The sequence below is a fragment of the Numida meleagris genome, chromosome 7 (assembly GCF_002078875.1).
Source record: "Numida meleagris isolate 19003 breed g44 Domestic line chromosome 7, NumMel1.0, whole genome shotgun sequence".
NCBI lineage: Eukaryota > Metazoa > Chordata > Aves > Galliformes > Numididae > Numida > Numida meleagris.
Window position 1 is genome coordinate 1,479,482 of NC_034415.1, and position 25,263 is coordinate 1,504,744.

The following is a 25,263-nucleotide window of genomic DNA, read 5'->3' on the forward strand; positions in this document are numbered from 1 at the left end:
TAACCCTCTATATTTGGTTAAAATTTTACTTTTAGTAATCAGTTCCAAGAATGCATAAAAACATTATTTGATTGGCTATACATATTTGACATGGGAAATATTTCTAAAAATGGATTCATTAAGTATATAAACTTGCCGAGTTAAGCATTTTGGTAACACGTTCTACTGCCTCAGTTTTCTTCATTACGCTTGTCAGGAAATGTAATAATTTCATCTAGTAACTCAATCTGAATTAAATCCTCAGCAGATTCCAGGAATCTTTTCAAACTACAAAACCAGGGGGACTTCACCCCTTGACCCCTCCACACTTCTTCATAGTGAAGAAAACACCTACACAACAAGCGCCGGAATCATGAACCAGCAAATAGTGGTTATTCTGTTAGTTTTATTTTGTCTTATTTTATAGTTTCACACTATTTAATAAATATATAGATACATTCAGACAGCATCAAGAATTGCTCTAGAAATCAGCACTTGAGTAACTTCACATCTAAGCGCTCATTTTTCAAACAAAAAAATTACAGTTATACAGGTTAAATTAAAATGATAAATTAATGCAGAACTATACATATGTAGAAGATTAAACAGCACTAGCCTTAAATTTCCCTAATATTTTTTAAACAATAATTTAGAATTCTGCTAGATCACAGTCAAATCCTGCCCAGAGCAACCAGAAACAAAAATCATTTAAACAATTACTATTTTGTTGCTTATGTGCATTGTTTGCTTGTTCTCATTCTCCAGACATTTCAACCAAAGTGAAATGGTAATAAGTGAAATGGTAATAATAAAAAATACGAACTTCTCGTGTCACAACAATCTCCACCAATCTTTGCAGAATAGAGGAGCTGGGAAAAAGAGAAACAGGACTGGCTGGGGGTGTAAACCAGGTACACCATATACAAATTAGTAGTTCCTTCTTCCTGACTCACTCATACCTGCATAGTAATGACATTGAAGGCAGTAGTTTAACTTCTCCGGCAACTCAGCAAAACACCTACAGAGGTGGTAGTCCACAGGGAGCACCCAAGCCTGTTCATCTGTGAACATCTGCTTCAGGAATATAGCCTTAGGAACACTGGAGAACTACCACTTCTGCATGGGGACGCAGGAGCAGTTGGGTGCTACAGAATGCGGGGTGAAGAGTTCATGTTTCGGTGGCGTGCTACAAGTACGTGAGCCAGAAAGGGACAGAGAGAAAAGGCTGAGGTCCCATAATAAACATATATGTATGTCTAGGGCACTAATTCATTCAAATGTGAGCAAAGGCCTGCCTTCTGTGGTGCCTGACTTAGCCCAGCACTGTGCCACAGCACGATGTGAGGTGCTACAAGTCTCGGTGATAATGCCACTCACAGCTACCATGGAGTTCCAAAGCAGTTTTGAGATCTTGCAACCCAGACTTATAATTAATTCATTTTCCAGTGAGCTGTAGATAGTAATTTTTTAAATGACAGTTGTTGTTACTCAGGTAACTGACACAACATGCTAACTGCATTTTGTTTTGCCTATTCCTTAACATTAAACTAGTTTGCTACTCTCACACTATCTCACAAAAGTTTCAGCATGGCATGAGTATTAAGTATCCACCTGGGCTAAGTCACACCATTATATTATAACTAATGTATTACAATCCAGCAGCCTAAAGTAATACAGAGGATGAAACTTTACATAATTCTCAGCACTTAACATCTTTCTCTACTACCCTATGGTCTCAAGTTCTGATAAACTAAGTTCTAATAACAAGTATGCAGGGTACTAATGAGAATAAGAGAAAAATGATACTTGAATTACAGTGATGAATAGTACGATACACTGGTTTGTTCAATTACTGTTTGGCACAACAGAGACTGAAAGGGTGATTACACATTGTAGTTCAGGATGATTCTCACTTTGAGACAATGTAAGCAGTTGGTCATTATCTGCAATTTGCTGTAGAGGAATTCAAATAATATTTGAAAGGACACTTTGAATCATAGAATACCTTCAGTTCGAAGTGACCTCTGCCTGTCATTCAGACCAAAGTCCTTCTCAAAACAAGTTCCAGCTAGCTCAGATTTCTCAGGGGTTCCACTGGGTACATTATTAGTATCAACAAGGATGGAGAGCCCACAAGCTCCTTGGGTAGCCACCTAATGTCTTCCATCAATGTCCAAGTTAGCTGGTTTCCTTCTCAGTACGAAGACCCAGCTTCATGGAAAATACGCGGTTAAATTAAAACATACAAAAAAAACTATGTAGCTCATTTCCTTCAGTAAGAGAAGACAAATGAGTACTCAGTATCACTATTTGTTTAAGTTGGTGTAGTTTTTTCTTATTATTATTATTTTTTTTTTTAAGGTAAATACAGAACACTTGCTTTGCTACAAAAGGAGAGGTGAAATGAGCTTTGGTTCCCTCATTTCTCAAACCAAAAAAGGACTCCAAAGGGCCAAGTCATCAACAGAAGTAAAATCTAGTATTGTTGCTAAAAACAAACGCCACACTTGCAAGTCACCCAAAGCACAATCAAACACTACAAGCTGTCGCACTGCTGTCTTCTACAACACACATCAACTCCTTTAATACAAGCATAAGCAATGCAGACTCCAACCCAGTGTAACTCAGCCTATCACAAAAAAACTAAGGTTTTACAAGACAATATATGAAGTTGGAAAACAAACAGGATGCTCTTTCAAAAGGGGGAAGCAAGCTCCAGTCTGTGTGGGAAGAGCAATGTAACACATCCCTACATTTCTATCTGAAAAGGGTCTCTAATTTCTATTCTGCTTTTTTTAATTACACCCTTACATGCCATTTTTTAATGTTTCATTTACTAACATTATGGTGAGGTGGCTTCATCTGCACAGTTCTGGGACTAGAGCCTTGCAGGGTAAGATTTTAACTACTACGTTCTACTCAGTTTCCTCAGGAAACATGCCTCCCAGCTGAAACTCGTGTGTGCGACTCTTGCCAAAACACAATACTGGAAAAAAAAATACTTCAATTACTCAGTGAAGGCTTTTAGGAACAACTTTCAATTATAAAGAAGGACTTATTAATGCTTTATTCTATTGAAAAAAACTTATCTTCATTTTTGAGGTGACCATCCTTATTGGTTTATACGTGTATTCTGGCTGTTTATTGAGAGCGTATGTGCATCTTTCAGCCCCCTCAATGAAAGAAAGAAAAGTTGGTGTTGCGGTTACTGCCTTCGAAGTATAAGCATTCAAAAGCTTGGGAGAACTTCACCCTTTCATATGTCATACCACTGTATGCTCAGTGTTTCTTTATTAAGCATAAAAAGGGCAGAGAAATAAGGTCATCATACCCATTATTGTAATTGCAATTACGTTAAGAATAGCAATTATTTGTCCTTTTCCTCAAAGGATTGTAGAAATACCACGTTTGTAGTCCATAACACAGAGTAGTAAAACGTGAGAAGGAAATTGACCTTGTTGAAGATTTTCTTTTAAAATAACAGCTAAGGTTAAAAGAAAACTCCCAGTCTCCTACTCAAATGAGTTCTATCAGCAGTATTAAAGAAATTAAAACAGACACAGGAAATTAAACCGATCACAAGAAACCTGCTTCCCGATGGCTGCTACTGTAGTAAAGGCTTGTAAGGTGTCAAGCTGCTGACTAATAGTATTACTAAATTAGACAGCTGACCAACATTTTTTCGTCCAGTAATTAAGGGGTTGTGACAGGCCAGTTATAACAGTGGCTGCTAAGCAAGGAAATGGTCCACAGTTGAAGTTAAAGTGGAAAAAGCGTACAGGGCTGTTTAGATAACTGTATTCAAAAGCCTTTCCGCCTGCTAGGTTAATCCAGACTTCACACTTGCAAGTTTTCTAAAGACTGATCTTGGATATCTTTGAACAATCTACAGACGTACACTTCTGTTGTCAAGCACCTCTCCACTTGGAAAATAATCTGGAATCTAAGCTGTATATTAGTAAGGTGATTGAACGTCTCTCTGCTTTTCAGAAAAATGGGTAGTTCAATGAAGTAGTAACCAAAGCTCTGATTTTTAGAAGTTCTTAGGCAAAGGCACGAAAAATCATAAATAGAATACCCTCCTCAGTAAGTTTATTTTCTTTCCAGGAAGCCTTTGTAAAAATGAAAAGGATAATTACTTTGTGGCTCGCACACAAAACTCTAGAATGCTTTTTTCCCCAAAGAAAAAAGTCAGAAGTCCACCACGAACCAAACAGTATTCCTCAGTTAACTGGAAACCAAGATGCCTGGTCTCATACTTCTCGATTATTTGTTTGTAATATGATACTTTTAAAGGCATGAAAACAAATTGGAGAAATCTCTCCTCCACCTCCCTTTGGTAATGAAATAATTGGCGGTTCACGTGTCTACTTAAAGATTAAAACAATAAAACATACTACCACATTCCTATTCCTCCTGCCTTTTTGGCTCAGAACATTACCCTAGGAGGTGTTGCATAATTAGTACCTCTCGAAGTGATAAAGTTACTTCCAGTAATGACACATTCACATTATAGTAAACAACTATTTTCTCTCCAAAATATCACTCCTCCTTTTTCTCCCCCACCAAGGCAAGCTGAGTAAGAGACTGGGACATAAATGAAGCAAAACAAAGAAAACAGCTGAACAGAAGAACAAAACACAGAAACATGAAAAACAGTAAATCCTACACCTTCATTTGCCAAATATTACTTTTAAGTGACTTAGATATGTATTACTGGAATGCAAGTAGGCATTTGTTGCAGTTCCAAAAACAGCAGTAAATACCAGTAGCACTACTGGAAACCTCTGCTACAAGTGTTGGGAGTTTAAAAAAACGTGACTCCAGGCAAGAGTCAGGCAACTCGATGAGCTACACTGGTTTGTCAGGGCAATATGGCACAGCCACACAACAAAGTCTTCACTGGTGTTGGAACATTCTGGAGAACTGAAAACAATTTTGTTTGGAAAAGGTGAATAATAAAGACTGCTGATGAATGACATAAAGACAGGCCAAAAACTCTGGAGAGATACTGCTACGAGAACCTCACTGATGTTGTGTTGATTTTTTTTTTAATGGGACTAAATAAAGCAAAGTAGAAATCGCAGTTTCCTGAAGTGCCCTTAATTTATTGCCTTACTGTGCTCTGTACTTAAAGTCCGTTTTTGTGTTCTGTTTTCCACACCTCCTCCCTGAAGGACTAAATTGACTGGCATCAGTTCCTTCTTCACAAACATTCGAATTCCATAACCCCTAAATGGAAAGATGTGATTACTGGAAGTTTGTCTGAACTATTCATGAGATACATTACTGGAAATTTTAGAAAAAAGACATTAGCTTCAATCACAATATATCAGAATAAAAGGCAATAACTGCAAGTTATATTACCTGAGTACCCCAAGATAAACTTTATTAAACCTAGAAAGCTGGCCATCTGCACAGGCAGGTCAAAAGCCTGAAAGTCAGTATTGTGGTAGTCCAACATGACACAGACACCATTAGAAAAAGATGACATAATTCTCATTAAAGAGGAAATAACCCAGTACATTTCTTAGTCATAACTAACAGGCAATACACATTAGTGCCTTGTAGTCTACCTGATCACCTAAAACATGCAATAAATATAAATCAGTAAAAAATTTCTGTAAAGAAAAGTCTTCCAATGCGTGCACATTATGGATGCCTGAATATTTAGCATACTCACGCAATACTTAAAGATGAAATTCTCTGAAAACCTCTGATGTGCTAAACAAATAATCCCATCTGGGAGTGTCAGTTATTCAGTAAATACATGACTTCAAATCAATCTTTCCTGCATGTGGACCTGCTATTCTAATGAAGAAACAGCTTAGAGGAGCTCAAATTGTGACCCTCATCTGTTACTATTTGACTTACAGTGTTGCTGGCAGCATAACAAAGTCCTGAAGATGTTTTACTGCCAAATTTGTAAAGAAAACCCATTTCCTCATTCTGTAGGCCCTGTATTTTGCTGATTATGAAGTGAGATTGGAGAGAAAAAAAAAAAGCTTCTTTCCCTCTCCCATGTATAGTGCACAGCAATCCAACATTTCTCCAAGAAAGGCATTCCCCTGAGCTGTGCACCACAGAATTCATTTTCACCTTGTCTGTTCTCCAAGTCAACCTTTGTTTTCACGTTTTATCACTGATTTCCATGCAGACTCAGTTGTATTGATACCAGCTACTAGTATTATACTATCAGCTTAATGCTTAACTAGAAAAACATTAAGAAATAAAAAAAAATTAAAAAATAATTCCTAAAACATGTAATTTCCTTTAATACATTTCAATTTCCTGTTCTAATCACAAACCATTACTCTGTCCCAGAAACTATGACAATAAACTAAGTGATAATGGTATGCCTAGTTGCCAACAGACTTGCAACATATTACTTAAATCTGTAAAGCACCATCTACAGAAATGTCAATGTAAGAAGGACAGGGGAGGAGAGGTGGGAGTTACACTGTAGGAGAAAATAATTTATCATCCTTTTGGAAAAGATATTCCTGGCAATACGCATTATCACAACATGCCTACGCACAGATCTGGAGGGCTCTACTTTACTGGGGTTGGCACACACAGACAATACCTTTTGGATACCATAACTCAAGCACTTTCAGGAAGTATCTCCAAGCACTCAACTCCAGTTATATTCTTGTAACAAAAAGGAGGGAAGAGAAGCTAAGGTGCTCTATGACAAGAAAGCTTTGTGGATGGACGCACTGTGCTCAGCAGTAACTTCACTTCCCCTCCTACTCAGCCCTCACTCCAAACCTGATGGAAAATCCAGCTCCCATCGTGAGCCATCTAATTTCTCCCATTTTTCTCAAACCTGAATCCTGCTGGCCTTTTTGAGCTGTTCTCAATATGTGCTGGTGGACCAGGAGGAAAGATCATCAAAACCCACAGCTATTTGGCTGGCATTACAGTCCTTCTCTTGGCAAATGAATCAGTTTGTTTCTCTTTTCCGTACTCCAACAGCTATTTCCAATATACTTGTAAAAACTTGTACAAGAAAGAATTTGTAAAATAAACAACCAGGAGAAGATGGATATGGGCCATCCAATACATGGAACAACAGACAGAAGCAAAATTTAATTTGACTAGAACTGCTTGCAAATTCAGACCATATTTTAAATTGTTTTTGAAGACGAGTTAGGGAAGATACTGAAGAAATACAAAGATTAAAAAAAATCAGGAATATATTTAAATATAGTCAGTGGTAATACTGGAAGAATGGTATTTTTCCAGACCAAATAAGTTGTAGAGGAAATCTAGAAGACAGCAGTTTGGATAAAACAAAAGGAACAATACCATCAAAGAAATAGTAGTAATAAATTTTAAAATACTAGGAAATCAGTCCTGCATGATTTGAACTTCAATTTATTCAAAAAGATGGTAAATAAGATAATCATTGTCTAACAATAATTATGAACCAAGATGTTCATACAGGAAAAAGGGATGTAATTGCCAAGAGAAACAGGCAGTTTTTACCCCAGAGAACGTAGTAGCATCAGCAGTCTTTTTTTGTTTTGCTGTGTTCCACCTTTCAGCCTTAAAAACATGGTGGATTTCTCATTGCGTTGACGACTGAGAATACGCCGTGTGTAAGGATAAAAAATGATAGTGTACTGAGAAACATCTCAACCCTACTAGAAATATTCATCAACATCTGCGAGATCAAATCCAACAATGGCCTGATTAAAAAGAGCCATCCTGGAAGAGATTTCATATTTCAAAAAAAAACTGCATATGCAAGAGACCACCAGTAATCCCGCAGGTAGCCCTCCTTAAGTACATTCTATGTTCAGCTGATGGGAATTGTGTTAGTAACAATGAAATTTTATAGCTGAATTTTTGTTAATAAAGACAAAATGGTTGACAGGAGATGTGCATACTTAAATTAAGATGTGAAAGCACTGTCACAAATCTGTCTCAAAAGCAAAAACCCGATTTCCATATTAATTTTATCAATAAGTGAATTTATTTATCAATTCACAGACAAGAGATTAATTATGACTCCTCAATGAAGTTCAAGTACATAAAGCAATGCCTTAGACAGTTGGCTTAATAGGAGCACACAGCATCGCTCATTTTACTTCAATAGAGCATGTATGTATTCCTTCAATTTCTATCAGTTGCTCAATACTCGATTTCCCACAGCTCATCTCTTGCACATGCTACTGCTTCCAGGATCACAAAAGGCAACCTTTTCTAAACTTGCTTGCACTGTCACTTCAAGTTATTTCAGTTGGGTACAACATGCAGTGCTAGTATATGAAAAATTGCTACAATGTGTGGTCCTAAATTATTGTTTTCTTCTAATAATTTCATGGGAGCAGTGATGTAAATAATTTAAGATGAGAGAGAGCTTGTATGTCTGAACTGTAGTCTGCCTTCTGCTAGGACTAGTAATCTCTTGCACTTTTTTCTCTTCCGAAGAATGTTTAATTATTAATATGCTTTGGACTATCTGCAAGACTGCCAATTTCACGTATAACCTACATCTTGAGCTCTGAGACTAGAGCAGGTAACGTAACAAAAAAGCATTGTACGAAAAAAATGAATCACAAAACAATTTAAGAGGATCTTTCTGCACATACTGTGTCATTCTTTCAGCAACAGCAAGAACACTGGGGACATTCCAAAAGACTAGAAATGAAAACAACGGAACAATGTGTTTTAGAAAATCAGCAGAAAATACAGATAATTATAAGGACATACAGCCTTCTTCTGATCCCATGCAAAATAATTTCAAGGTCAAAAAGTAGCTTGATTTATTAAAAAAGATAACACTAATAAAAAAAATGAACGCCTGGGACATAAGTACTTCTAAAAACTCCACTATAAATGCAACTGAAAAATGCAGGGCATCCGATGATGCTAACACATTCTGATTAAATATAATTTTTAATGCTGGATACATGAAATATTTACAATCTGGTCAGCTGAACTGACAATTCAACTCTTAAGCCTGAATCATGAATGAATTCGTGCATCTTGAAAGAAACACCACCAGGTTATCTCACCATTTTTTTTTACCATTCAGTTTTATCAACAACCTGAAAGAAAACCTCCTCAGTGAACAGGCTTGGGAAGAATGCAAAATCTGTGGGAAATGTAACCAAGGAAGAGGACAGATCTGAGCAGTAAAGCAAGCAGGGCAGAGGGAGCTAAGAAGAGAATCACATAAGCCACAGTGAAATGGAAGGCTCTGCTTTAACTCAGTACAAAACAAAAAGGCAAGCTATGTTTATGATAAAGTTGCTTTCTTCTTTAGAAAAGCTTGAAGTTGCTTGAGGAAAAGAACTTAAAATAATCGACACTACAGCTGTATGTATGGTAAGAGCATAATTGTGTTTAAGTCATTAAGACATCAAATCTTGTTAGAACAAGCAAGGCTCTATTACCCATCTCCCTCCCCCAGAACCAGTTCAGGCCAATTACACCAAGCCACGTGTAGCCTGCAACAGAAATTCTCAGTCTCCAGATGTTCTGGGAAAAATCTGACAAATTATCCCTCCATGCCCAGAGGCATATGGAAATTTTTTTTCTTTTTTCAGAAGTACATAATACTTGAGAGTTTTCCAGCATATACATGTCCTGACTTAAAGAAAATGCTATTTATGGTTCCAACTAAAGGCAACAAATAAAAGCAAACAGAAGACCATAAAACACAGGGGAGTACACCTGAGGAGACTATAACAACTTAGAAGACACCAGAGTTAAGTTAATTAAGTGATAACTATTTTTGTTTATCATACTAAAACTGATAGCAAGTTCAGTAACTGAACTGAGTAGGACTTTCAGCACGAGTGTTTTCTCCTTTAGCAGTTCTTCATTAGAATCCATACGTCCCTCCTCATCAATTCCATCATTGCCATATCATGTTACTTTCCCATCACCACACTATAAACTGTTTTCTGTTTCTTCCTATTGCTGAAAACAAAGCTAAAAATCAACAGTTGGTATACTCTCATTATTTGCAAGTACATATCAGATAAATTTCACTCTAGGTAATTTAGCAATACAGAAGTTTTGAAACTTCCTAACAATATCCTGAATTAAATTGGATTACAGCTTTTCTATGGGCATTCACACCATTTTTTTTTGCTTTCATATACACAAACATGCCTTTACAGAAAACTCATAAAGAAGAGCTTTTTTTTTTTTGGGGGGGGGGGGGGGGAAGTGGGGAGAGGTACAGAATATGGAGTAAAGACAAAGAAACTCACAATTTTGAATAGCTTTTAACTTTCTTTTCATCAACATTTAATCTATTCCTTTCTTTTCCTTTTATCTATTAGGATGCAACTCCACTCAGTCCTCTCAGCATCTTTATTCCCCCCACAGAGCAATAACGGTGTCAATATAACAAAGATCTTAAAAGAGAGTGCAGCTCCTTACAGCAGATGATTCAGCCCTTCATAAAACACAAGCCCATCACTCACGTTTACAGAACTACTTCTATGTAATGGAATAGGAAACCTTCACAAATGTTTATTGCCCTCACTGCGTGCCCTACAAAAATCAAGCATGGGTTATTTCCACCAAAGCATGTGGTATCGATCTCAGTATATTCAATTTCAAAATAGTAGCAAGGAGTAAAGTATCCAAAAAAAGCTATGCTTACCTTCTGCAACAATTTAGGGTGGGAAACATTGAAGTAGCTGGTCAGAAGAGAAGATTTGAGATTAGAGCCCATAAGCACCTGAACATGAGCACACAATGTCACCCTGTCAGCTGCGATTTGTGTGTGAACTGCATAATTGAGTTTGAAAAATGCATCCTGTATCTGCTGCACCCTACAACCTCAACAAGATCCCAGTTAGAAGCCTGGGTCCAGTTTTCAGGAGAGGGAATAAACTGTTCTCCGTGTTCACAGATACAGCACAATAAGAGGCTGATCCTGCAGAAGAAAAAACTGACTAAGATAACAGGTAAAGGCAACAACAAGGATAGTGGAATCATCCCAACAAGTTGCTGAGGAAGGATCAGAAGTGCTTCTTATTTAGTCTGCCTGCAGAGGTAGCCAGGCACCTGCCAGGAATGGCACGTACAGCTTGAGACAGAGACAACACCATGCTACCACATTTCAGCTCAGACCTATAGCTTACCTCCTCACCACCACTAGCTCGTCTGTTCCTGGCAATTATTCATGAAGAGGGAGACTTTCTGTGGTATGGTAGGGTTCTTCACATCAAGGACTGACTTTTATACAGCAAAAAGTATACGGAATTAAAAAGGCCTCCCAACTGCCCAAAGGCAAGCTAAGTTTATAAACCGCAGGTCAGTGGGCCAACATCAGGAAAAAATGGGCTAAGAGGGTAAAATATCTGTAAGTAAATCTCAGAACAAATGCTGTTGATAATACGGATTGCATTTTTTAGCCACTTCCAGCAGCAATTAGTTTCTACCAGCCGCTGTAGATTGGTTGTTGAAACGCCACTATCCAGATTGTTTCATGAGATATTAGTAGTAACAGATACCTCCATTCCATATTTAAGAAACATGATTTTACCCATAGGATTTCTTAGTAACAGTATACATTCTGTGGTTACATGTTCTTCATCACTATTTTAAATGTAAAATTAGTTTGACTCACCATTACATGTTTACCCAATATCTATACACTTGCTCTGCTATTCATGTAATTTTTCATTTTTTAAATCTCAGTTATACCTCATCTGCAATTTATTTACCAAAACCAGGCTAAAAAAATTCAGTGCACACTTTCATTGTATATGTTTATGTCATTTCATATATTGACTTGCAGGCTCGAGTGCACTGCTATTTACTACATTTTATTGCCAAGCAAAAATACCAGACATGCTCTGGTCACCTTGCAGAATTCTGTTCACTCAACATGGGGGAGGGAAGAGGGGATAAAAAGAAGTCCCAGAATTATGTTAAATTCTGCAGTGTATGCAAGAACAAAGATTTTTCACGTTACGATACAATAGTAAAGAGCACACCGTCACCAGAGTAGTTAAGTGAGAGCAGACTGCCAGGTTCCTGTGTGTGGATTACCAAATGCAGATCAGCAGCATTCTTTGGCACTGTATCAAAATAATTGCTGCATTACAGCGAGCACCAGCTGTATTCCTGTATTCCTTCAGTATCCAGTGTAGATTTGTGCCCTCATTATGCGTCTACGTACTACACAGAGCTGGTAGTGAGGCTCTCCTTCTGTTTACATGACCGGTCCTTACCTCCTGCTAAATGCAGCTCACTGTTTCCCATAATAGGAAGAAAGGCTGCTCCTAAGGAGCTAACTGCCTACAACAAACATGTAGGATCGTTAGCTTTCCCCTATCCATCAGAAAGGTATTAGCAAAGTCTTCTCTTCACACAATATAAACAAACCCATGAAAAAAAATCTTCTAGGTAGCCTGCAAAACAATTCATAGATTCTTCTCTCAGAAGCAGCGTGGTTACTACACTGCAAAAATATATATTTAACAGAGCTCAAGTAAGAACATTTCTAAATACTTTTTAAAATAAACTTTTTGCATATAGAAAAAGAGACAAAGAAAGGTCACAGCAGCAAACCGGCAACAAAAAGATGAAAAGCACTGCTTAAACAGTATTGTTAAAACTGAGAAAACATAATTTTAGCTGTTTAACAAAAAATATTTCTTCCCAGATTAATTGAAATCCTTCCCAACCAGTTTAGAAACCATTTCTTATACGGTATCTGGCATCCTTCAGGAGCTTTAATTCTTAACAACCTTCTTTCATTATTTGTCTCTACTTTTATCTGTTTTCCCTTGTGAGGCTCTGGGACTTAGGTGTTTTTGTTTTTGTTGTCTCCCCTCCCCTTCCCCTTACAACAGAGTAAGAAGGAATGCAGAACAAGAATATAATCAGAATACATTTGGTTCAATACCTCGTGTGCTTAAGGCAGAAGAATTCCAACTATTTTTTCAGCCACAGCAACACTCGACTTCCGAATGAGCAAGGAAGAGAACAAAACAGAACCCTAACCAATGCAGTACTTGATTTCTTCATGAAAGGCAGAAGACTCTGTGAACTATTACCTTCTCTCCAGGCATACTTCCCCTTTATTTTCTGTTATCATGTCAACTACTGCAGTTCAGTTTTAGTATTATTACATATTAATTGAAAGAAGATGCGCTGCAATTATCTCTCCTCATTTTAGTTCAAGAAAAAACACGATGACCACATTTTCACATCAGAATGAGCATGAGGCACCTTGCTGCTATTTCTGAATGTTGCCTACTTCCTTCCTCCGGCAAAAAATTTTCTAATACCACTTCTGAATAAAGCAAGGATCTTGTGGTGATTCGATAACATACTTGAAATGCAATACAAAAACCACAGTCTATCCAATAGCTCTATGCAACCAAAATGCATCCTACAAGAGCATTCAGATTTTGTTATCTTACATGCAAGGATTTTTATTGATAGAAATTTGAAATATCAGATACATTGCTAGAACCACGAACAAGGGCAAAATCCTACATAGACTTCCGTGCAGAAGTTCAGGGTGCACGAGGAGTGGGGGGGGAGGGGGCGGGAGACAAAATTGAAAATTAAAACCAAAGAAATATAGAAAGTTTTGTTTTCTTTCTTTGGGAAAGTTGAAAACACGAAAATAAGCAGGTTGCACTTCCATCCTCCAACATCAGAGTTCCTGGAAAGGGTCAGCAAACAATTCCTACCTTCCTACTTCGTAGGACAAAGCCAACCTGATGCCCCGATGTCAAGACAACTTTGACACCAGGAGCTCTGCTGCCTTCTGTGTTCATTGCCACACTCGGTGCATGAGTTGGGCAGGCGGCACTCCATGCAAACCTTAAGAATGTTGCAGAGGCCACTGTGGTCACTTGATTCTTCTGCAGATTTCTGATATTGGTATCTGTGTGATTCTTTAGAGTTAAGTCCTACCCAGGCCTACAGTCTTTGGTAAACAGATTTCAAAACCGATACCCTAAAAAAAAAAATGTTTACTTTCTCCCATAGTAAGTCTCTAATAAGCAGAGGTCCTCCACAGCAATTTTTCTTTTCAGCTACACATAGGCTAGGATGGCAGTGGATCAAAGTAAGCTTAGAACAACCTAGCTACGAAATTTTATTTCAGCTGCAGTTTCTTTTGACAATAGCTCAGAGACATACAAGAGTGACTCAATCTGACTACAGTCCATGCTAATTGACTTCAGTGCTAAAGAATGCACTGACAGTAAATAAACAGACATACAGGTTGGTTTCAGAAAAGGAACAGGCCTAGATTAAATACACTCTTCAGTCCCAGAAAATCACGGAAATGAAACAACCCCCAGCACACAATCTGCACTGGTTTTGTGCGCACGAGGTTCTAGACAACTCTAGACAAGCACACTACAGAAGCAACCCAAAAATCACTGCTGCTATTTCCATGAATAAGAAAAAAACATCTTCCATAAGACAAACGATTCAAAAACAAGCAGCAGTATGAGATGGCAGAACAAAATACCCAGCCTATGAGTCAGCATAATTGCACGGCATAAATGGGATACTAAGTTCACAGCTAAGTTAAGAGCAGAATAAGCTTTATGAGAAGTGCAGCAGATAAATCCACGCAAGTGCCAACGGACACTTTGTGCTTTAGGGCCTTGGTATCCAGGCTGCCTTTGGGATGCTGATTTACCATGTGAAACAGATGTTTGCACAATACTAATTAAAGGGAGATGGTGTATCTGACACAAGACCAGCAAAAACACTGGATCACTCTTCTCAAGAAAATGAGAGTCCTGAAAGGAACCTGTATGCAGAGACAGCGTCTACAGAAGAAATCCAGAAAAAACATGGAACATCTCAGTTATCTATTACCTCAGCCTAAAGCCACAGCTGACCGGTTTTGTGCAGTGCTTTAGACTCTGTAAGGCATAAACCTAAGAATATAAAGTAATTCTAAATTCAGGTTCTGTTTCATCACTACGTTTGTTTACTATTTACTCTTTTGTGAAATGTTCCCTTACGCAAGATACTTCAGTATCACAAGTCAGTTAACATTAGAGTATTTTGTTTTAGCTTACATATTATAACGTCTACTGGCTCAAGTCGAGTAAGCGCATGAGCTTTTTATGTGCCCTCAACTAACAAGTAATTCATAATCACACAGGAATGGAAACTTGTTACATCACGCCTAAAACCAGAAAACAAATTCTTCAAGGCAGAAGCCACATGCTATTCCTTTGCTCTGTGAAGTGTGTAGTATACTTCTCGTTGCCTTACAGAGTTGAAGGAATTCCGCAGCATGAAAGCGCAGAGGCTGCAGCATGTAGCTACAAGCTAATTGGGTGAGCTGGCGGAGTCCTTCATCAAGGATAAATATTCCTCTCAGGAGAGGGACTGTCATTTCAAATGAATGCACTCTGTAAGCGATCAGAAATCTGGATCGCAGGATGAGTTAACTACTTATTGCCTGTTGTCCTACCCACAAAAAGATGCAGGTCCTAGCTTTGAGTTTCACACGAGCTTCAGAGGCGATGACTAACTTAGCAGCAGACAACAGAATAGCTGAACTGGCGCTAAGGCCCCAGGAATTGCCTCTACTCCCTACTACTAAGAGAATTATTGCCAGTCTTCCTCACAGAAGACATTTTCAAGGAAGAAAGTAATTTGCAGCTGAATGGATAAACAATTTAGATGATAGAACAGTACTTTTTGAATTAAAAATCCATTTACTCATACTACATCTTGGCTTTTAGAAGGTAACAATTTTTAATCCTACCAGCTATTATGTACTTACTGCTGGAGACGCTCATTTCCTTCATATCTTGGATGACAAATTTCTAGTATACGAACAATTTAAGTATTTCTTGATTAATGAGAGTAATCTTCAAAAATAATTATACATGGGTGTAATTTTAAGATCACTGCCCAGCTGGCAGATATTTTTTTTCTGCAACGTTCTTTTTCCCAAATCAGAATTTATGTTTACTCAGAAATTGATTGCATGAAGCGTAGTTGATCAGTGCAGGGCTTTTCATTTGTTTTTAAATATTTTCTGCTACTGAAACCATAATATATATAGAAAAAATTTTAAGTATATTTTCCTGGAGATAGTATTTATATACACTATGTACAAACCTTTTTCTAGTCATTAAGTATTATTTAAGAAATAGATTTAATAAGTTTTTTTTCCAGAAATAGACTCCCTTTAAAAAAAATTGCTTGATTTAAAACATACATGTATATACATACACACGCATATATATATTAATTCCATTTTCATGCCCTTGTTATTGAATATTGATATATTTTTGTTGCAAGTTTGGTAGTAGTCTGTAATATTACTTCATCTGTTCATGTTCTTTCCCTCCATCCTTTAATAAATATCTGTTTAAAACCAGCCTGTAATGATCTTCCATTGCCATACCCAAGTTTGAAATTTAGTTGGACTTGGTCATGATAGAAACGGTAGAGAAGCGCACAGGTAACTACACAGCTTCAGTTTCCCTATAGAGAAGCAGGCATTCTCCCTGCAGAGTAGCAGGCCTCAGAGAATTAAGACACTGATTCTTTCTTCTTTCTCCCAAGTGACAGAAATGCGTTACACGGATTTGGTGGAGGGAAAGTGTTTAATTCCTCACTAAATCTATTGATTCTTCCCTCCAACTTGAGGTAAATTGCCAGAGATCACCAGCATATGAATACAATGCAGTTAGAATGATTGAATGTCAAAATTACGGTAAAGCCTCCACAAGTTTGTCCTATAAGAATATGCATATATATGCATAACATTAATACCTGTAACTAAGAGAAGTAAGATCAAATATGGATTTTCTTCCTGTTCTCCTCATGTATAAATTACCCACCTTGTGTGTACCTCACATGAAGATTTAGGTCAGTTTTGCTTTTGAAATAAATGTGACATTGAAAAAAGAACAGAATGGAAATATAAAAGTTAATCTTGGCTTAAACACCAATCTATGAATGTTACATTTGGAAACAAAAATTGCTGCATAACTACCTGAACCAAGATGAAATCTTAAGCTATTCCTAATTACTATACTTGGACAAAGTTTGGGTGCAGAAGTGCCTTCTTAAAAAAAAGTGGGTTTTTTTTTTTTTTAATGCAACTTTAATCTGCCAGCTGAAATAAACAGCTTTACTCACATTTTTGCTACTTAGCTTTCAGAAAGTTTCTAAGCATCAGGTAATTCTTTTTGTCCCCGCTACCGAAGTATAGACTTCAGAAACACAAACGCTCTGGTTCTTGGTTCAATGTTGTCTCAGTTCAAAGTTGAGGACTGTTTTTGCAGCACCTGAAGTCTTACGCAGTAGAGCCGTAACAACATGAATTTCTAACTGGAGAGTTATAATGTCCTATTTGGTTCTTTTGTCCCCTGTCAAGAATAAAGGTAACAGGAGGATCCTATCGAATATGATCTAACAAAAGTAAACATAGAATTAAGTTTTAATGGCTTGCAATACACGGAGAACAGAAATAGACATAACACTGAAGTGATATATAATGTAATCTCAAGATGCAGTCTTTCAAGAACAGTTTAAATTACAAGTTTTTAAATCAGAACAAGCCTAAAAAACAACCTGGCTTTCCTTTGAACTGGAAAAACAAACCCAAAAGTCCAAAATAAACCAGACCCCACACAGACTTCCCTACCCCTACACAGGAGAGGCTTTAAGAAAAGCCTTTGCTCCTGTTACCATCTGTTCATTTCCTAAGTGGGACTCTCCCAGATTTATTCCACTGGAACAAATCAATGAATATATTTATAAGTTATATACATGCACATAGGTGGAGATACGTGCATATACACAGACAATCACAAAAACTTGCAGCTTCTCAAATTAGATGCTAATGCAGCCAAGTCGTAAGGACTGAGAAAGCAACTAGCATCCATCCTTACCCGAACACTTAAAGAATGAAACACATCCACCTCACACATTTTTCGAAGTCCTCATTATGTTAGGCACCTCCTAGAAAAAGGTTTAGTTATAGCTGTCTAAGAAATTGAGAAGGCCAATATTTGACATGCCTGATTTAGGAAGTATTCTTGTTACACATGAATTAAATCAAGGATTAATCACCGCAGCCGTCGCTTCACTACAAACACATACAGAGCACAAGGAACTCCACATCTGCTGACTGCAGCTACACACATGAAAAGCAAAGCAAACCATTCCATATTCCAACTTCCTTTCCTATTTTGCTAGGATAGCTGTAGCAATCAGAAGGATTAACGCGATGGAAATAGCGTTAGAAAAGGTGGAAGGAAAAAAACAGCGCTCACCCGGATCGGAAGATTTTGGGCTCGCAGGGAAAGGCTCCCACCAAGGAGGGATCTCCAGGAAGAGATCCTTCCTTGGGGCAGTCAGCCCTTAAATGAGGCCTAAGAGGGGTGGAGCCAGGCTCCACCCCTTCTGGTCGCACAGGTGAATTGCCTTCACCTGTGCTCCCAGGGCTGACTGGGTCTTTGCTGCAGGTGCTCAATCAGTGGTTCAGGCCATGACTCAGCAGTTCCCATACAATAGCTTATCTCTTTTCAGCTGTAAAAATGCAATACATCTCTGCAGAAAACACTGTAAGTCCTCTAACATACACCATCTTTTTCTATTCCTACAGGGTAGGCAAGCTAACCAAGACAAAGACCACCATATATTTTTCTATTAAATTACACGGAATTAGACTGAGCACAGTTTTACACAATCTGGCCTAAGAGAGGAACATATGAGTTAATTATACACGCAAGTTTTCTGTTCTACAAAACTGAAAAATCATTTCATGCTCTAAAACAAAATATATAACTTACTATCCAAGACTTGAAGAAACTGTGACATACGGAACACTAAGGAGAAGGTAGCAGAAGATATCAAGGGGATAATTTTAAGACTGGCAATAGTCTAAGAGCCAGATTTGAAGTCCTCTGTCAGCTTCACAAACTGCACAGCAAGGAAGAAGGTTGATAATTCCCAGTTGAGATATAGTTCTGCTGCTAGGAACTTCCTTAGGGACATCATTATGTTACAACAAATTAAAACTCTTGGGCTCAGAAAAAATTGAGACTTCACTTTCCATAGCCATTTCTCCGCTAGCAACCACGTTAGGCTTGGGTGCTCTCCTGCCCAAGCCAGTTGGGTTTTCTGTTGTTCCCTGTCCCATGGCCTCCACTCAGCTGCTTGTGAGCCAGCCTAACAGCATCAGTTTCATCTGATTCATTGATCAGAGGGCTGGAGCCCTTCTCCTGAGAAGAGAGGCTCAGAGAGCTGGGGTTCTTCAATCTGGAGGAGAGAATGCTCTGGGGAGACATCACTGTAGGCCTTTGCAATAACAGGTGCCTACAGGAAAGCTGGGGAGGGACTATCAGAGAAGAGAGGGTAGATTTAGTTCAAACACAAGGAAAAAATTATTTACTGTGAAGGTGGTGAAGCACTGGCATAGGATGCCCCATCCCCGGAGGCATTCAAAGGTTTGATGGGCCTTCGGGCAACCCGATCTAGTGAGAAGTGTCCCTGATACGACACGGTGACCCAACTCAATCGTCTCTAAGGTCCCTTCCAACCCAAGCCATTCTATCGTTCTAGGATTTGCTGCCAGCACTGAGGTGGGGATGAGTGACCCAGGCAGAATAGACATCTATGGATATTAGCTGTTACAAGACTCATGCTTGAGTAACTGCTTGCTGGACTGTACCTAAACAACACAGGAAAAAGCCACAAATATTCACCCAAGCACTAGGGAAATAAAAGACTGCTACTGAAATGGATTTCAAGCAACATTAATTACTGAATTAAACACTTGCAAACTGAACTAGGGAATACTGATGCGTCTCAACTGACAGCTCTGAAAAGAGATGCCTGTTATAATTTCTCTAGAAACAGATCAAATGAAAGAGTCATTGACTCACAATTGCAAGTCAGTAACCTTAACTTCATCCAGAGATAACGAATGGCATTAAGTCACATAAAAACATGAACAGTCATGAAGTTTGTTTCTTTATCTCCTAAATGCTTTTTTGAACATATTAACACAACATCTCAGCTTCTTTCACTAAGACACCACTTGTTCTTTACCAAGCTCTCCTTTTTCAAAGTAGATAGGAATCTCCTTTCAAAGGAGATACGAAAAGTAGGCTGGCAAAGTCTCAAGTTAAGCTGTGATCAGTGAATGCAGTTAAACGCAAAAAAACAGCGCTTTGACTAGTTTTATTACGCTACTGTTGAAATATTGCTATCTCCAGCTGTTAAGCACTCTCTGAGAAGGAATGAATTTTCCATCAAAAAACGAAAACAAAGCTGATGTAAAGAGTTCAGTCTTAATATCACAGACTGACTACCATCCTTTCTATCAAAGCAAAAAACATTGTGCAGCTGAAGAGGTCTAATACTTCTTGGCAATACCGCATGGAAGAAATAATTAACAACTAATTAGTAGCTTTAATTTCAGATCTCTGTAAAGCCCCTGCAACTTATCAACTAATAACAACTGATGAACTGAAAGGTTGTCTTCAGTCACATTGTGCCAAATGCTGGTTCCTCCTCTTACATGTCAATAAACACATACTGCTACTGAGCTAACGATAAAAACATTGCTCTATTTTCACCCACCTTCATTCTAGCAATAGCTACAGGTCACTGACCTGGAAAAGCATCACAAGACTTCGTAACAGTTGTCAGTCACTTACCGAGGACAGATTTAAACAAAAGTTCATGGGAAAAATCAGACTGCAAAGTGTATATTCAGCTGAGCACAAAAAAATTTACAGAAGTCCTTCCTCTGTTAGGCAGTTTGTTCCTTGTGCCCAATACACTTTAATCTGAAAAGAACAGATTGTGCAACAAATACCTCTGGGTACAGTAGGAACAGTAGTTCTATTGAAACATTTAAAAAAAAAGGTGAGTGATTTCAAATGAACAGACTTGAGTAAAGTTCTGTGTTTGAATGGAAGGTGCCAGCTCAGCCTTAGTAGTCTCATACTGTTTTCTATACTAAATAATAGGTTAAAATATTTTCAATATCTCACTCTAAACATTATTGTATCAGAGTGCCCTTTCATATGCAATCTAGAGGAAAGGATTGGCCATATGTAGCCACCATTTCTACAGACTTCTTTTTCTTCAGCTCCAATCAAAAAGGAAAATCCACTGGCTTAGTAGATTAGTAATAGAATCATCCATCTGTTGAACCAATGCTTTAATTAGCAATTGTAGAAAGCAAAGGCCTATTATTAAGTCTTTACAGAAGAATATACCATTGTTGTGTGTTTTACAATGACTTAATATGTAACTGGTGACTACTGAATGTTATGAGGTTGAATTGCCAGTATCAAAACTTTTTTTTTTCCTTAAGTTTTTAACCAAATATTTCTGTAAGGATGGAAAAAAGAAATATCTATATTCAAACCACTTTTCAAACAAGAAATATTCACCGGCAGTCAGCACTGTCACATGTAAAAAAGTAACACTTGCACTAAGTAGAATGATAGATGTTTTCAAGCATTAGCACTAAAAAAATACATATACACTCACAGGTATGAGGAGATGGAAATGAAAACAACCGTAAGCCTCTCTGTAATTAACAGCGTTTGAGAAAAATACTTTAACAAAGCAACACATGTTAAAAAGAAATAGATATGCAGCTACTGGGAGCACACAGTAAGAAACATAATAAACATTCAAAAGTTAACACTCACCATCTGAATGGGTTTTTTGTGAAGATCTCGTTCAGTCACCAATTTTTCTTGGTCAGTGACATAAAGGCCTTTTTGTGCCAGAGCTTGTATAACAGCATCATGACCTAGAAGTGGTTTTGCAGCATCACTTTTCAGAATAAGGCTCCCAGCACGACAGTAGAGTTCTGCGGATAGCAGCAAGTTAACTACAGGTGGTTTAATGTGCTCCTGGTCATACTGGTCTGTGTAAAATGGCTCTCGCAGTTCTTCTGGAACATTTTCTACAAAGACCAAAAATAATAAAGCATCAGTATTAGAAAAGATACATATAGCACTAGGATTTTTCTGTTTAAATGCGTGGATTCACAATTACATCACAGAGAATACATTCAAGGGAAGGTGAAAACCTTTACTCAGTCATAGTGATATATAACACTGGGAAAAGAAGGCATACAAAGGTAACAGTTTAACCATAAATAGAAACATGAAAAAAAAATCTGATTTTCACTCAGCAAAGGCCACACACCAGAAGGCCCATCTGTGCTTTACAGCATCACTTATTTACGGTTTTCTGGCTTCTCCAAATTCCTGTCTGAAGATTCTGATTCTCTTCAGCAAAATGTTGTATAGATCAGACGTATAAAGGCAAAACAAAATCCACCTGAGCAGAAAAACCTGTCTCTATTACCATGATAAAAAGGAAACGGAACATTATATTTTAGCAAAGATTAATTCCAGAGACAAAAAGAGACATCTCCACTCAGCAGCCTTCTCATCGCTCTGCCAAGGGTCACACATCACAGCGTAACAACATTCAGCAGTTAAGCATACAGAAGTGGATGTTTTAAGAGAATTTGAAGAATGAAAACAAGATGAAAACATTATAGACTTCCCTCTTCTGATTAAATACTCAAGTGTTACTCATCTCTTCATGCTACCGAGTTTCCTTGAAATTGGGGCTTATTTTTTCTTTTTTCACAATGAACCTGCTCAGTACCAACAGAAGGCTATGTGAGATTCTGTCAAGTTTATACTGGGATTTAATTTCCAAAATCGGCAGTTCAAGATTATCTGTAACAGTTTTTCCAAACACTTCACACAACACAGCATAGAGGGAGTATACTTCTGTCTACCACAAATGTAAGTTATAAATTAATTCAAGATGGTATTAGATCAAATGAAATTAAATCACCAGTGATGAGGAGAACAACTTGGATGCAGTTTCAGATGCTACGTTTTCAGACATATGCTCTGCGAGATGGTTTCCCTTTGTCGCTGTAAGAATTTCATTCTCCACTTTTTTTGTTTTTAATTAGTTAAGCCAAGGGCATTCGTTCTGGGACAAAGAGCATGCGATTCTTCACCTGAGCCCAAGTGGAAAAAAAGAGTGCAGGAAAACAGTGATGCAACTCTAGGTCTCTGCTCAATCCGTATTCCCTCAGTTGAGCTGGATAAGCAGCTGCACCGACAGGAATTGAAATGCAGGGTGGAGTCAGTGGCCCAATACGGGTGGAGCAGGAGAGAGGAAAAAACCCTCAGAACACTCCAGCACGAGATAATGACAGATTATCTTCTTCCTCATACATATTCTATTACAACACATATGCTCCCACCGTGGGCTCTAGACGAAGAGCTAGCCTTTCCGAGCTGGAAGGTAGCTCAGATTTGCATTAGAGAATGCATAAAGGGGAATATTAACATGTACTTCCGTAAACATCACCAAGAAAGTAATAATAGCTTAGACATTGCTTCTTACTTGTCAATTCATAACATCGCGGAGAAGAAGGGTATAGTGTACGAATTGCTTAAACCATAAATCTAAATTTGGCTATAAAACTAATATCTCATAGAGTACAGACCAAAATACGCTGCCAGCAAAACGAATTTGTCCTTTATAATACAAGTCTAATGTCAAATAAGATTACTTTAAAAAAAAGCCAAAGACAAACATCAACACCCCCCCCATCAATATACTAGATGTACTAACCAAATTTACCAATGGCATGCAATGGCACTTCTTTGTTATGCTGCTATCTTCTCTTAGCATTTCCCTGCCTCACTTACTGACTCTTTGGATCCTATAGTCTCAAAAGACGATGAAAAGCAATTACGATTAAGGAACTCTATAAGCTGCTAGCTACATCCAGTTCCCTAAACATTATTCCCATCTGTCACAACCTTACCTGTCCTTCCTTCTTCCCCTGTTTGTCCACATGTTGGCTATTGAAACACAGAGCTCACAATGTCTGAGGCCCCTCCTGATCCTCCACTGCAGGATCAGGAGCTCAGTCCTCATCACGATTCCACACTCTGTAATCCCAAATGCCAACTTTAAGGCACTTTTGTGCTATTTCGTCAAGCTAGAGTGCATCATTTGAAATAAATAAACAGACTGTCACTAGGACCACAGGTTTCAGGCTTGGATGCCTATCTTCAGAGGCATTTTCCAAGAAGAAAAAATTTGTTTGGTGTAAATATTAAGCTGTGAAGAGAACAAATGAAATGAATACATAAGTTCATGAATATGGGGGGGGGGGGGTAGGGTGCAAGCAATACCACGTCAGTTCAGAAAAATTATGTAAATTTAGAATTAGGATACTTTTAGAAAAATATTCAAAGTATCTTCAGGCAATTATGTCTTAATATATAATGGACTTGTGTAACAATCCTGCAGATATTCTTTGGAGAAGAAAAACAAAAATGAAAGAACTCAATGCAAGTTTTAAAGTAAGCAACAGATTTTTTTTTTTTTTTTTTAAATTAAGCAATTGTAACTTATCTTTCCACATAAACAGGAAATTTCAAAAGGAGGGAAGCACCTGAAAACCACTCATGGCTACTAGCTGTAATCCGACCTTTAGAAATGTTTTTTTGAAAGAACTCTGTTCAGGTAAATATGAAGTATTTCTTGAAAGTTAGTATGGATTCCTCCTTGGAAAAAGCTCTTCACATTACTGTGCAAAGTCTAGGCTTTTTTTTAAACAAACAAACATTTCTGGAAAACTTTCAGGCTTCCACACAGATGAATAGACATCTTTGAGTTACATGACTGTAAGGCCGCAACAGTGAACAATTCCAGATTTATGAAGGTTTGCATTAAGGAACAGTAAAAACAGAAGTGTCCATCAAGAAGTTCTCTCTTACTTATCCTTGAAGATCATATTAACAAGTTAAAAACATTAGGGCTTCCCAATTAAAATCTGCGTCATTCTTGGGAGCCACAAGACCATGTAAAACCTCAGCCGAGAAATGGACATTTTCTACAGGTTAGTGACTTCCATAAAGAACACATTAAGAAAAAACTGTTTGTAAAAGGCTTTGAGATTTAACACAGATTTTTTCTGCCAAAGTTCTGACTAATACCTTCAACCACTTCCTACTGCACGCCAGTAGATGAATTTATGCCAGATCGTAATGGACTCCATGATGTGACAGTTTGCTGCAGAACAAAGGCACGCTTTAGCCATAAGGTAACAGAGTGAGCTGCTGTCATTCAGGCTCTACTTACTAACAAGTATTCCAGTGCCTCATTCGTCATTTGGACAGGAGGAACCTGCACGAGAGTCAAGCATCTGAAGACGGAAAACAGGTCAGAAAAAAAGGTGGTTTATATAATTTTGCTTCAGATGAATTTTCATAGCTTCCT

General features: G+C 37.9%; 1 protein-coding gene across 6 annotated transcripts in view; it reads right to left on the reverse strand.

Annotated features, from left to right (window-relative positions):
- CAMSAP2 (calmodulin regulated spectrin associated protein family member 2) overlaps positions 1–25,263 on the reverse strand; it is a 73,551-nt gene that overhangs the window by 40,857 nt on the left and 7,431 nt on the right. For 4 of the 6 annotated variants that reach the window (XM_021405340.1, XM_021405338.1, XM_021405343.1 and 1 more), the window contains exon 2: positions 21,639–21,898. In XM_021405340.1, the coding sequence (XP_021261015.1) occupies positions 21,639–21,898 (260 nt within the window). Of the gene's footprint in view, positions 1–5,098; positions 5,117–20,630; positions 20,721–21,638; positions 21,899–25,263 lie in introns of those variants that run through there. The other 2 variants (XM_021405341.1, XM_021405342.1) reach the window with 2 other exon arrangements.